At 40.4% G+C, this 14,522-nt stretch overlaps 1 protein-coding gene across 7 annotated transcripts in view; it reads left to right on the forward strand.

Annotated features, from left to right (window-relative positions):
- Positions 1 to 14,522, forward strand: part of FGD4 (FYVE, RhoGEF and PH domain containing 4) — a 242,504-nt gene that overhangs the window by 120,750 nt on the left and 107,232 nt on the right. The window contains exon 1 of one of the 7 annotated variants that reach the window (XM_009247599.4): positions 12,441 to 13,074. Within the exon in view, the coding sequence (XP_009245874.3) occupies positions 12,984 to 13,074 (91 nt within the window). The 5' untranslated portion in view covers positions 12,441 to 12,983. 7 annotated transcript variants of the gene reach the window in all.

The raw sequence follows: 14,522 nt of genomic DNA on the forward strand, positions 1-14,522 counted from the left end.
GCTCTGTCGCCCAGGCTGGAGTGCAGTGGTGCAATCTTGGCTCACTGCAAGCTCTGCTTCCCAGTTTCACGCCATTCTCCTCCCTCAGCCTCCCGAGTAGCTGGGATGACAGGTGCCTGCCACCACACCTGGCTAATTTTTTTGTATTTTTAGTAGAGATAGGGTTTCACCGTGTTAGCCAGGATGGTCTCGATCTCCTGACCTCGTGATCCACCCGCCTCGGCCTCCCAAAGTGCTGGGATTACAGGCGTGAGCCACCGTGCCTGGCCTATTTTTGTGTTTTACAGTGTGTATCTTAATGCAGGAATGCTTGTATTTAACTCATACCTACATTGTGTGCGAATATACATACTAGGGGGTGCATGCCCAGGATTTATTCTGATAGGGATGTGCCCTCAAAAAGGTTAGAGATAAAGTATTCTAGAAAGCCTTCTCTTGCCCTCCGCTGTGTACCTCCAGCAGTCACAGAGCCTCAGCCAAACTTGTCAATTACTATTTTACTTGTTTGCTCTCCCTTTGGTTCCTCGAGAGGGAACTATTTAATGAGATTGTATAAAGTATTTGAAACGATGTGCATGGGACCCATAATAATGAACAGGACAGACAGGGTCCCTGTCCTCTCTAGAAGCTTTGGACATGGTAGGGAAGACATGCTAAAAAAGGACATTGCAGGCCAGGCGCGGTGGCTCACACCTGTAATCCCAGCACTTTGGGAGTCCGAGGCGGGCAGATCATGAGGTCAGGAGATCGAGACCATCCTGGCCAACATGGCAAAACACTGTCTCTACTAAAAATACAAAAATTAACTGGCATGCCTATAATTCCAGCTACTCGGGAGGCTGAGGCAGGAGAATTGCTTGAACCAGGGAACCAGAGGTTACAGTAAGCCAACATCGTACCACTGCACTCCAGCCTGGCGACAGCGAGACTCCATCTCAAAAAAAAAAAAAAAAAAAAAAAAGGACATTGCTTGAATATTTAATTACGTTTGTGTAGAAGTGTTCAAAGGAAACAACCCACAGGGAATAATTAGACTTAGTCATATGTAGAGACCTTAAGGTCACAGGAACTGAAAAAGCTGGTGTGGCTGAACTGATGGGTAGGACTTTATAAAAAACATTCCCAAGTCCCTAACAATGTGTCCCATATGCTATATTGAGTCCCATATGGGGCTCAGTAATTCTTTGTAAAGAAACAAATACAACATCTTTAGAAGGGATTTTAAATGTTTTTGAGTTTTAGCATTTACTTTAAAAAATATTGTTTTCTAGTTTGCCATAGGTTACTCTAATTTCTACTGTTTTAAACTCGAATCCTTACCCATTTGTGGCAAATAACATTTGCCTCTGCTATCCTGTGCAGAGGATGAAGATAAGCCATATTCCATGAACAGTGAACTGTTTACTAATACAAGATTATTTAAGTTCCACTACTGATGAACTGTTGTGTCTTAAAGGCTATATAGGTATTTTATAATCCTTAGCATAGTACCGAAGACCTGTTTGTTTCAACATGATTACTAAAGTTGACAATATATAGATTGCCAGAATAATAATTAGAAAATTCCAAGCAAATAAATTTATAATTTATTTAGTACCCATTTAAAAGTGCGTATGATGGAAATGAGCTGTTTTTTAAAAAATTAGTTCCCTTTTTATCTTTGACCTTATTTCCTACCACACATTCAGTAACTTACGAAGATATTTAAAAGCTGACTAAATTTGCATCTACTAATATTCTTTTTTCGTTGGAATTTTATTACTGTAATATACTTCTGAGATTATATTTAAAAAGAAACTGCATGTGTAAGATTATCATTATCTGTTGTGGGTGGGGGTGGATACGTAGAGTGGATGATTTGCAAAAGACAGGAAGATCCTCGTTATATTTAGGGTATCTTTTCTTTCCACATTCTGAATTTGGCCTTTAAGAATATTCGGGCCAACACAAAAGGCCCAAGTTGCTGCTGTTACCCCAGCAAGCTGTGCATTAGGGTCTTGGGGGAAGGAAGATGATAATTAGAAGAAATTTGGATCAGGCAGCTCATCAAAAAATAGAGAAATGAAAGCCTTCCTTCTTCTCTCTCAAGTTAGTAGCAAGTAACTGACTGTACTTTATCCTTTGTCTGACCTGGCAGGGGCAGAACTAACGTTTTATTTTCTTTAAGTCTCAGAGGAGTCTTTTCTGGAAGCTGCATGGTTATTTCAAAGTTGGAAAAAATAATAGGTTCCTGTGGAAATTTGTGAAAACATTTTTTCTTGACTTCCTTCTCAAAACCTTGGGTGATTGATAGAGGGAGCATGGTTTAGGAACCATGTTTTGAAAGCAAAGTGGCAAGAGATGAGAGGTAGAGCCTTCAGGCCTTCTGTGAAATTGAGATTGCATTCTAAGTGCAGTATGCAGCCACTGAGGCTTTTGGCAGGCACTGATGAACACTTCTGTAAACCACAATGAAGTTTGCAAGTCTGCCACCAATTTCCTTGCTACAAAGCCTGAAATAATATCCTTTCCCTCCTTTTGATGCCTAATGAAATCCTACTTATCCTTCAACATAAAGTTCAATCTTTCCTTCTTCAGTGAAGGAGGTAGCTATCTGGACATTTAGGAAGGAGAGCATGAACTGAAAAGGGAACTTGGTACTGGAATCTTCTGCATAGTGGAGTAGCTGTAAACCCTCTCCTGGGTCTGTTCCCCAGAGCAGAGAGTGAAAAAAGAGAACAGAGAGGAATAGTACAAGCAGTGGATTGTCTATCATAGAGTTGACTAAGCATGAGCATACAAGCTGGGAAGAAGAAAGGAGAGGCTGCTGAGGTTGGGGAGCATAAATTTATGGCAGAGAATGTTTGCAGTTTTTGAAAGTGTGGTAAAATGTGTATGACATTTACTATTTTGAATATTTTTAAGTGTGTGGTTCTGTGGCATTAAATACATTTATATTGTAGTACAGCCACCACCACCATCCATCTTTAGAATTTTTTCATCCTTCCCAACTGAAACTCTGTACTCATTAATGTAGTAGTTTTAAGCTAGCAATACATGACGGCCTCAGAACTAGAACTGTGTATAGGTGGACAGAGGACTTTCATGGTATGGATGAAAGAGATGGGGTTAAAGGACTCTAAAATGCTACACAAAGCATTTACTGTTTGCAGGTGGATGAAGCTGAGGGACTGATAAGGAGGGATGGAGCAGAGAAGAGAAATAAACTTTTATCTGCTTGCATTTAAGTGAATGATTTACATTCAGAAAATACATAGCTTTGGGCTGGGGGCGGTGGCTCACACCTGTAATCCCAGCACTTTGGGAGGCCGAGGCAGGCAGATCATGAGGTCAGGAGATTGAGACCATCCTGGCTAACACAGTGAAACCCTGACTCTACTAAAAATACAAAAACAAAATTAGCGGGACGTTGTGGCAGGCACCTGTAGTCCCAGCTACTCTGGAGGCTGAGGCAGGAGAATGGCGTGAACCTGGGAAGCAGAGCTTGCAGTGAGCTGAGATCCTGCCACTGCACTCCAGCCTGGGCGACAGAGCAAGACTCTGTCTCAAAAACAAAAAAAAAAGAGAAAATACATAGTTCTCCCGGTTTGAATAGCCACTTGGCACTGATCTACTGGAATCCAAAGAAATTAATAGTAAAAATAATAATGGTTATAATTAAACACCATGTTTGTGCTTAGAAGTAAGATAAATTGGCCTGGTGCGGTGGCTCATGCCTGTAATCCTAGCACTTTGGGAGGCCGAGGCGAGCGAATCACGAGGTCAGGAGATCGAGACCATCCTGGCTAACACGGTGAAACCCCATCTCTACTAAAAATACAAAAAATTAGTCGGGTGTGGTGGCGTCATTCTGTAGTCCCAGCTACTCGGGAGGCTGAAGCAGGAGAATTGCTTGAACCCAGGAGGAGGAGGGTTCAGTGAGCCGAGATCATGCCATTGCACTCCAGCCTGGGCAACAGAAGGAGACTCTGTCTCAAAAAAAAAAAAAAAAAAAGATAAATTACCTGGAATTAGTATAAAAGCAAGATTTGATAAGAAACATAACAAATTTGGAGAAAATATTTGTGATGTGAACTCCTTTAAAGACAGCTATAATTCAATTAAAAAAAAAAAAGAAAAAATACGTGGAAGGCTCACGCCTGCAATCCCAGCACTTTGGGAGGCCAAGATGGGAGGACCGCTTGAGCCTACGCGTTTGAGATCATCCTTGACAACACAGGGAGACTCTGACTCTACAAAAAAATGAAAAATTATCTGGGCATGGTGACATGTGCCTGTAGTCTCAGCTACTTAAGAGGCTGAGGTGGGAGGATTGCTTGAGCATGGGAGGTCAAGGCTGCAGTGAGCTGTGATCACACCACTGCGATCCACCTGGGTGACAGAGTGAGACTCTGTTTCAAAAACAAAAAAAAATGAGCACAGAGATTACAGAAGCTTTTTAAAAATGGCTAATAAACATTTATAAACATAGAAATTGTTGATTAGGAAAATACAAAATTTAAACAATGAGGTGCTGTTGTTTAGTATGAAATATCTTATGCATACTAAGTTGTGTATTTATGTATATGTCTCTAAAGATTGTTAAAGAACAAGAGCAAAACAGACTTTAAGAATTAGGATGTTACCAATACATTTGAAGCCCCTGTGTTCTTCTTTCTTTTTCTACTCCCTATGCCTCCCCACCAGAGATATCTGCCATCCTGAAATTGTTGGCTAGTGTACCTTTGCTTTTCTCCCTCTCCAGAATGAGGGTTTTGTGACCCAACAATCAGATTAGAGTCCTGGCTTGGGCAGGTGCAAGGAGGGCAAAGAGAGAGATTATTTTCTGAGGTGTAAAGTACCCCAGCCTCATAACAAGGCTGTGAGAGTTATGAACCAGAACTGGACAAAAATCATAACATCACACCACATATGGCTATGTGTCCATAACAACATTTTGGAATGTTTTAAAACTATATACTATATATAACTGGAATTGTACTTTATTCTGTGTACTTTATTCATTCTACATTGTTTGTGAGAATGGCCTATGTTGATGTGTAGCTGTAGTTCATTTGTTTTAACTCAGATATAGTATTACATCACATGAATATACTTTAAATTTACTTATCCATACTCTCTCAGCTAACAGTAAAGATTTTAAAAATTAATAATCTAGTATAGATTAATGGTAAAGGGCAGAGAGGATATATATTGATATCATCCCTTGGAAAGTAAAGTTTTCAGTAAGTTACCAAAATTTGAAATTCATATACCATTGAGCTGTAAAGTCCACATCTGGTAATCTATCCAGAAAAATATTTGTGCAAATACAGGGAAATTTACTAGGATGCTCTTTTAAAAAATAATAAAATTATGTTTGTTAATTAAATGAATTACGATAGAGTTAAACTGTGGGATATTATGTGGTGTTTAATGTCAGGCTGATCTATATATACACGTCGAAGGGTGTTTAGCAGGGAGCCTAGCCTGTGGAATGCTGACAGAAGCAGTGAGCGAGGATGGTGAGCTCCCTTTGCAGTCCTGCCCGCACTTGACCAGGGGCACCACACACATCCAGAATCGGTTTCTTCCCAGAGCCTGGCCAGACATTTTTTTTTTTTTTTTTTTTTTGTTGAGACAGAGTCTCACTCTGTCGCCCAGGCTGGAGCGCAGTGGTGCAATCTCGGCTCACTGCAACCTCTGCCTCCTGGGTTCAAGCAGTTCTCCTGCCTCAGCCTCCCAAGTAGCTGGGACTACAGGCATCTGTCACCATGCCCGGCTAATTTTTGTATTTTTAGTAGAGGCAGGGTTTCACCATGTTGATCAGGCTGGTCTCAAGCTCCTGACCTCAAGTGATCCGCCCACCTCGGCCTCCCAAAGTGCTGGGATTACAGGCATGAGCCACCGCACCCAGCCCCAGACATCTCAAGTATAACAGAATAAAATCCTAATCCTGAATATGGTATCTTCTTGGAAGACATCATCTGTATCATGGTTATCTTAGGGGTTTTTTTGGGTTTTTTTGTTTTTTCTTTTTTGAGACGGAGTCTCGCCCTGTCACCAGGCTGGATTGCAGTGGCACGATCTCAGCTCACTGCAGTCTCTGCCTCCTGGGTTCAAGTGATTCCCCTGTTTCAGCCTCCCAAGTAGCTGGGACTATAGGCACGTGCCACCACGCCCAGCTAATTTTTGTATTTTTAGTAAAGATGGGATTTCACCATGTTGGCCAGGATGGTCTCGATCTCCTCATCCTGTGATCCACCCGCCTCGTCCTCCCAAAGTGCTGGGATTAACAGGTATGAGCCAGTGCGCCCAGCCTATCTTAGTATTTTAATGTAGTAAGTCAACCACGGTGAGGGGAAATGCTGAAAGAGGAAGTATTACCAACTGAAATCCTTATAGATAAGATCAGAGAGATTGTAAATTGGGGTTTAGGGATCAATTTCCTAATTTAGATTAGTATAATGTTTTTATTCTCTAGTATTATATATTTTTTGGTGGAAGAGAATCAAGGGAGGATGACATTACAGATAAAATTTCCTTTTTCTTTTTTCTTTTCTTTTTTTTTTTTTTTTTTTTTTTTGGTGACAGTCTTGCTCTGTCACCCACGCTGGAGTGCAGTGGTGTGATCTCAGGTCACTGCAACCTCCGCCTCAGCCTCCCAAGTAGCTGGAATTTTCAAGCACATCCCACCACACCTGGCTGATTTTTGTATTTTTAGTAGAGAGGGTTTCGCCATGTTGTCCAGCCTGGTCTCAAACTCCTGGGCTCAAGCAATCCTTCCGCTTCAGCCTCCCAGAGTGCTGGGATTACAGGCGTGAGCCTCCACACTGGGCTGGTAAAGTTTCTTCTTAACAGTACTGAGTTGTCACTCATCATGTGGGGTTGGGGGACTGGTTCCAGGACCATCACCCTCATATCAAAATCTGTGCTTGCACAAGTCTTTTATATAAAATGGCATAGTGTTTGCATATAACCTACGCACATCCTCCCTTAAACTTTTTTTTTTTGAGACAGAGTCTCGCTCTGTCGCCCAGGCTGGAGTGTAGTGGCGTAATCTCACCTCACTGCAACCTCTGCCTCCCAGCTTCAAGCAATTCTCCTGACTCAAGCCTCCTGAGTAGCTGGGATTACAGGTGCACACCACCACACCTGGCTAACTTTTTGTATTTTTAGTAGAGACGAGGTTTCACCATGTTGACCAGGCTGTTCTCGAACTCCTGACCTCAGGCGATCTGCCTGTCTCAGCCTCCCAAAGTGCTGAGATTACAAGTGTGTGCCATTGCACTGGCCCTTCCCGTATACTTTAAATCATCTTTAGATTACTCATAATATTTAATACTGTGCAACATAAACACTATGTAGTTATATTTTTTAAATTTATATTTTTTGTTGTATTGTTTTTATTTGAAATTGTATTTGAATATTTTTGATCCACAGTTGCTTGCACCTGCAAATGCAGAAACTTTGGATTTGGAAGCCAGCTTTACTCTGTGTGTGTGTGACTATAAGTGAACATATAAGTAAAGAGGTGGTAGAAAACTTTTTTTATTAATTATTTTTAATAAAAAATAGATGTTCAAGGATAATAGATTTGCTTTGAAGATTTGTACAAAAATGGCTTGGTACAAAAATAAGCAACAGGATTTACTTGGCATACGTTCAAGAATTTCTATGCCTCATTTTATTAAGCCTCGGAGACGTGCAAAATGGAAATTATGCATCATTTTTTTTTTTGAGACGGAGTCTCACTCTGTCCCCAGGCTGGAGTGCAGTGGCGCAATCTCGGCTCACTGCAACCTCCGCCTCAAGCTATTCTCCTGCCTCAGCCTCCCAAGTAGCTGGTACTACAGGCGTGCACCACCACGCGCACCACCATGCCCAGTTAATTTTTGAATTTTTAGTAGATATGGGGTTTCACCATGTTGGCCACGATGGTCTCGATCTCTTAACCTTGTGATCCACCCGCCTCGGCCTCCCGAAGTGCTGGGATTACAGGTGTGAGCCACTGCGCCTGGCCTACTTCCATTATGTTTTCCTACTCCATTTTCTATCTGATCTGTTAGTTAAATACTAACATTTACTAGGAATAATTTTCTTGTTACTTTTTTGCCAGTATATGCTTATTTGTACGTAATTTATTAAAGCTGACATTGCCGGCCAGGCGCGGTAGCTCACACATGTAATCCCAGCACTTTGGGAGGCTGAGGCAGGCGGATCATGAGGTCAGGAGCTCGAGACCAGCCTGACCAACATGGTGAAACCCCATCTCTACTAAAAATACAAAAATTAGCCAGAAATGGTGGCCCATGCCTGTAATCTCAGTTACTCAGGAGGCTGAGGCAGGAGAATCACTTGAACCTGGGAGGCGGAAGTTGCAGTGAGCCAAAATTGAGCCACTTCACTCCAGCATGGGTGACAGAGTGAGACTCTGTCTAAAAAAAAAAAAATTAAAAAAAAAAAAATAAAGCTGACATTGCCAATAGTATGTTAGGTTAATTGGGAAGTCCTCAGTTATATGACAGCTAATGTGCCAATTAGGTTTAAATAAAAATGCTAAGGCAAACAACTTAGTCTTCCTTTTATTTTTAAACATTGTAGATTTATAGTTTTTATTCACTTCTTTACTTTTAAACATTGTAGATTTATAGGTTTTAACCCAGGAAGTGCAGGTTGCATATAAAATTCTTGATTTCAGATCATTTCCATGGAAAATGGTAAGCTATTGAATATAATATAGGTAGGCTTTTATTTAAAAATTTAATATAATGAAAAAACATTGTTATGAAATATCATGTGGGCTGGGCATGGTGGCTCATGCCTGTAATCACAGCACTTTGGGAGGCTGAGGCAGGCGGATCACTTGAGGTCAGAAGTTTGAGACCAGACTGGCCAACATGGTGAAACCCTGTCTCTACTAAAAAAAACGAAAATTAGCCAGGCCTGGTGGCATGTGTCTATAATCCCAGCTACTAGAGAAGCTGAAGCATGAGAATTGCTTGAACCCAGGAGGCGGAGGTTGCAGTGAGCTGAGATCACACCACTGCACTCCAACCTGGGTGACAGAGACTCCATCTCAAAAAAGAAGTATCACGTGAATGTTTGGTAGAACTTGGTAAGTTTCTTATTCAGTGCAATGTGTACCAAAATAACATCTCTACAAGGAGGGAGAGGTGAAAGGGCTGGATAATAGCCACTAAGTCTTCAGAGCATGAGGTATTTTGTGAATAGCTGTGAGTTCAATGGCATGGATTTTAGGTGTTTTTCAAGACTGATATCTATGACAACCTTAAGATCACTAAACATATTTATTTAATAGATCCCTTTTGATATGGTATCATAAACTTCAGCTTTTACAAGTGGATAATGTATGGGGAACTAATTAGATCACTTTTAATAAATTTGCCAAGTTTTTTGTAAATCACAGAAAATGGATTAGTGATTATCTCTGCTGTTGACAATGAGGAGCGTAGTGGATATACCAAAAATCATTTAGTGTTGAGTTTACACTATCTATGACAATCAGTTTCCTAGCCTTTTTTTTTTTTTTTTGAGACGGAGCCTTGCTCTGTCGCCAGGCTGGAGTGTAGTGGTGCGATTGCGGCTCACTGCAACCTCCGCCTCTTGGGTTCAAGCGATTCTCCTGCCTCAGTCTCCCGAGTAGCTGGGACTACAGGCGCGTGCCACCACGCCCAGCTAATTTTTGTATTTTTAGTAGAGACGGGGTTTCACCATGTTGGCCAGATGGTCTTGATCTCTTGACCTCATGATTCGCCTGCCTCGGCCTCCCAGAGTGCTGGGATTACAGCCGTGAGCCACCGCACCTGGCCCTCCTAGCCTCTTTTTTAATGAATAAATTGCTTTTATTTACTTCTAAATTTTTTAAAATTAAAAGATAATTTACATACATTAAAATTCAACCTCTTTAGGGTACAATTCTGAGTTTTGACAAATGCATACAGTCATATAACCACCACCACCACAATGAAGATATAGAACAGTCCCTTTAGTTCCAAAATTCTGTCATGCCCTTTTATGAAAAGTCAGTTCCCTTACCACCAGCCCTGGCAACCTTGGATCTGTTTACTATTCCTGTAAGTTTGTCTTTTCCAGAATGTCTCATTTTATCACATATGTGTAGCCCTTTACGTTGGCTTCTTTCTAATGCATATGCAGGTATCTTTTGTTCATCCCTTGTTATTGCTGTGTGGTATGCCATTGTATGGATGTACCACAGTTTGTTTCCCATTCACTACTTGAAGAACAAGTGGGTATTTCTAGTTTTGGATGATTATGAATAAAGGCTCTGTAAACATTTTTGTCAGTGTAAATCCTCCTTTTACTTAGGTTAAGTACCTAAGAGTTAGGATTGCTGGCTTATAGGATAAGTGCATTCCCACCTGGTGAGAAACTGCTATTGCTCCTATTGGGTAGCCTAGAATTTAGTGTTAAGTTTGTGGTAGTTGCTGCAGATTATTACAGATTGTCCACTTGTGGGCAATTGAGAGTCAGTCATAATTGTTATATTTTATTTTAGTTATCACTTTCTCCTGCAAACCATGTTTTGATTTTTGGCCTTCATCTATAAAGATTCAAAAGTGAATACAGTAGTGTCCCGTTATCCACAGGGGATGTATTCCAAGACCCTAGTGGATGCCTGAAACTGCATATAGTACTGAACAGTATATATACTATGTTTTCTCCTTTACATCCATAGCTATGATAGTTTAATTTATAAATTAGTCACAGTAAGAGATTAACAGCAATAGCAATAAAATAGAACAATTGTAACAATATACTGTAATAAAGATTATGTGAATGTGGTATCTCTCTCAAAATATTATATGTAATATTTTCAGACTGAAGTTGATCACAGGTAAAGGGTGACTGCTGTACCATTATATCTTAATTTGTTGTACAACAGTGAATTTAGTATCTTAATGGTTATCATTGTACTAGCATGAGTGATCAAGATTTTTAACCTCCTAAACTTAGTTTTCTCTTCTGCAAAATGGTGATAAATTAACACTACCTTACAGAGTGGTATTCTTCTGTAAGATGGTGATAAATTATTACCCTGCAATAAGGACTTTATAAAATTCTACATGGAAAATGCTTAACATAGCAATGGGCACAGAGCACATGTTAGCTTTTTTTTTTTTTTAAGTGTTTATTTTAATACCAAACCTGAGATTACAATTTAAACATTGCTATCAAAGCTCAGGAAGTACAGACAGACGTTGGGGCATTTTCGTGACAGGGAAGCATTCTGGTTTTTACATTACTGAAGTTTGCCAAGGCTAAGTGGTCTTGGAACCAAACCTAAACAGATTCTCTGCCACGGTGAAATTTTAACACATATGGGTGGAGTTTGCAAAGGAATTAAAAACAATTCAGGTTTCTTCTCTGACTTATTTTCTCCATGTACTATTACCCTATTCTGTATTAGATTAATTGTAAAGCTTATTTATTTATGCCTTATATACACATTTCTGTTATTAAAAAAGTACCACTTTTATTAAAATGATTGACAGCCTTTGTGTCCTGATGGGGAGCTTGTGTTGAAGTGGGAGAACAAATCCCTTACACCTCATCCTCAGCATTGTATTGGCTCCTGCCTGACATGCATCAGCTCCTAGCAGGTGTGCAATTTAGCAAGTCCTTTAATCCTCCCTAACCCAGCAATTCACTGCCCCAGTGGTTCTCAAAGTGTGATTCCTGGAGTGAAGGCCCAGGTCAGCAGTGTCACTGTCACCTGGGAGCTTGTTAGAAATGCAAATTATGTGGCCCCACTATGCATCGAATCTGACTTTGATAAGGCACTCAGTGATGTATGTCTTGATAACCCAGTAGGTGATTCAAGTGCACACTAGAGAGAGGGAACTACTGTGTCTGGACACAGAGAGGAGGGGGTTGGAGAGGTTATTTTCCCCAGTGAGGGAGAATGTCTGTAACCTGTTAACTCATTATGATTTTATAAATATTTTAACTGAAATTTTCTTTTGTTTGTTTGTTTGTTTTTGAGATGGAGTCTCACTCTGTCACCCAGGCTGGAGTGCAGTGGCACAATCTCAGCTCACTGCAACCTCTGCCTCCTGGGTTCAAGTGATTCTCCTGCCTCAGCCTCCCGAGTAGTTGGGATTACAGGTGCATGCCACCACACCCGGCTAATTGTTGTATTTTTAGTAGAGATGGATTTCATCATGTTGGCCAGGCTGGTTTCGAACTCCCGACCTCAGGTGATCCACCCACCTCGGCGTGCCAAAGTGCTGAGATTACAGGCATGAGCCGCCGTGCCTGGCTTTAGTCTGACGTTTTCTGATTTTTCAAGGCTATGAGAAATTGTTAATGTACTTATAAAGACAGATAAAAATGAGTAATAAATATTTTACCAGTTAAACTATGTTTTGAAATAACATATACAACTTGTTTTCCTTAGGAAATTTGTATGTAGTATTTATTAATTCTGTATTATTTAGTCACTGAAATCAATGAGCCATGCTGGAAAGGAAAACATAAATGGGAAAATGGTATTTGAGGTCATTCAAAATGAGATTTTAACGTCTTAAGCTTGTGAATCATGAATCTGTAATCAACATCTTTGGTCCAGGGCAGTAGCCCTGTTAAAATAGAAACAAACTGTTTTCCCGTTAGCTTTTTTAGAGCATTACTAATAGTTAAGGCATTAGTCCATTTAGAAATCGCCCTATTCCCAGCTGTACTTTGAATGCTTTTAAAGGTTCCATGTGCCTCAGTTGTTTACTTTACTTTGATAAATAGAAGTCTCTCTGTGCTCATATACTCCCTCTCGTGCAATGTGCTGCAGCAGTCCGTCCTCTGGGGAGGTGTGGCATGTTTTGCATGAGGTCGTCCTTGGGCAGTAAGTTCGAAGAATGCACTGAATGCACTGAAGTCATAGTGCATTGGTCTGAGCTCCTGGCAGATCCTGTGTAATCTTCAGCCTCCCTGAGGCTTTACAGCCAGGAGTGAGATTTTATCACATGAACTTTAAAAAAGTAAAGCCAAATATCTTTTTATTAAACCAGAGTAGATTAATTATCAGTATATGTGAAATCATGTCCACTGATCAAGGTAAGTGGTTTCATTTTCTAGTAGATATATTTTTTTCTTCCCCAATGTGGGTCGCTTTATAACACGGCATGCTGAGGGATGTAAAAGTGGCAGAGTTTGGTTTTCTTTTAAAGTTAATAAAGCTCACATTGGTTTTCAACTTCAAGATTAAAATATGTGCTATTGATGGGTTTTGGCTCTCCAGGAGGCTTCTTCTGGGCTAACAAGATACAAATGTGTTTGATGGTTATGTTTGTCTGGCTTATTTTTATTATCATAAGTAAAGTTTGGAAATTCGGTCATTGAGGGGAGAAATACAGGGAAAGAAAGGAACAGTTTTCTCTTTTTCCTCCCATTTCTGGTGTGAACAAATGTTAAGAAATATTTACCACTAATCCTTTTTCTAGTGCTACTGCATGGAGCATTGTTCTGTTAAAACAAACACAAATTCCCACCATCCCAGTCTTGTTCTGGTGAAGTTCAGGGGAGTAAATATTATTTGTTTTCCTGTAAAAGACATTTTAGAGATAGGCATGAGTTTGTTTTTTAAAAATTGTTAGTGGTAGTAGTATGAAGCCACTGTGGTCCCTTTGAGTGTTGTAGAGAGCATATTAATGACAAATTGAGTCTTTGAAATAGAAATGTAATTCAACTGTGTGATAGAAATGTAATCATGTGACGGGAAATGTCTGCTAAAAATATTTTTAATCACTGAAATGGGTTCATTTTGTTTATTTTCCCATTCGTTTTTGACTGGATATAAGCCTCGCTGAAAAATGTCTACACTGCTGAACAAGATAAACTAAAACTTAGAACCGGCAGCCTTCACAGTTACCAGTATTCTTTCTGATGGTGGTGTGACTCTTTCCTTCCTTAAGTGTCAGGGGCATACGCTGAGTGTGGAAGCCCAAGGTTGGGGTTGGTGACAGCACTCACTGCCTCAGGAGAGCTGAGGCGCCCCTCCTGCAGCTGCACAGCTGGCTCCGTTCCCAGGTTCTAGTAGCTGCGGGAGGGTTAAGCAGCCCAGTCCATGCCTGCCCCTGCTCCCTCCATCACTCAGGCAGAAGCCTGAATTCTTTTGCAGGCATTCCACCACTCTTGCATAAAGTTTGGAGGTCTTGTGATCTCTCCAAAATTTACCATCGTACTCTAAATATGAAATTAAAAAAAAAAAAAAGAAATGCAGCAAAAGGGAAGTGTTTTCTCACCCCAAGCAGTGAAGTTTTAGGTTCTCTTTTTCCTGAAATAGCTTCTGTCCGTTCTCATTTTATCTTCAAACACTTAGAGGTGATTGGAGAGACAGTATTCCCTCCTGGAAGGCAGCTCTTAATTAGAGAGGAAAATATTTCTAGAACAGGAAGATGAAGCTTGAGAGGTGAATGTTGATAAACATAGAAAAATTGTTGGCTCTTGTTTTCTGCTTTAATGGACAGCACCCTTTAGAGATTGGCCACTACAACAATATGGGC

The sequence above is a fragment of the Pongo abelii genome, chromosome 10, assembly GCF_028885655.2.
Source record: "Pongo abelii isolate AG06213 chromosome 10, NHGRI_mPonAbe1-v2.0_pri, whole genome shotgun sequence".
In the NCBI taxonomy this organism is placed as follows: domain Eukaryota; kingdom Metazoa; phylum Chordata; class Mammalia; order Primates; family Hominidae; genus Pongo; species Pongo abelii.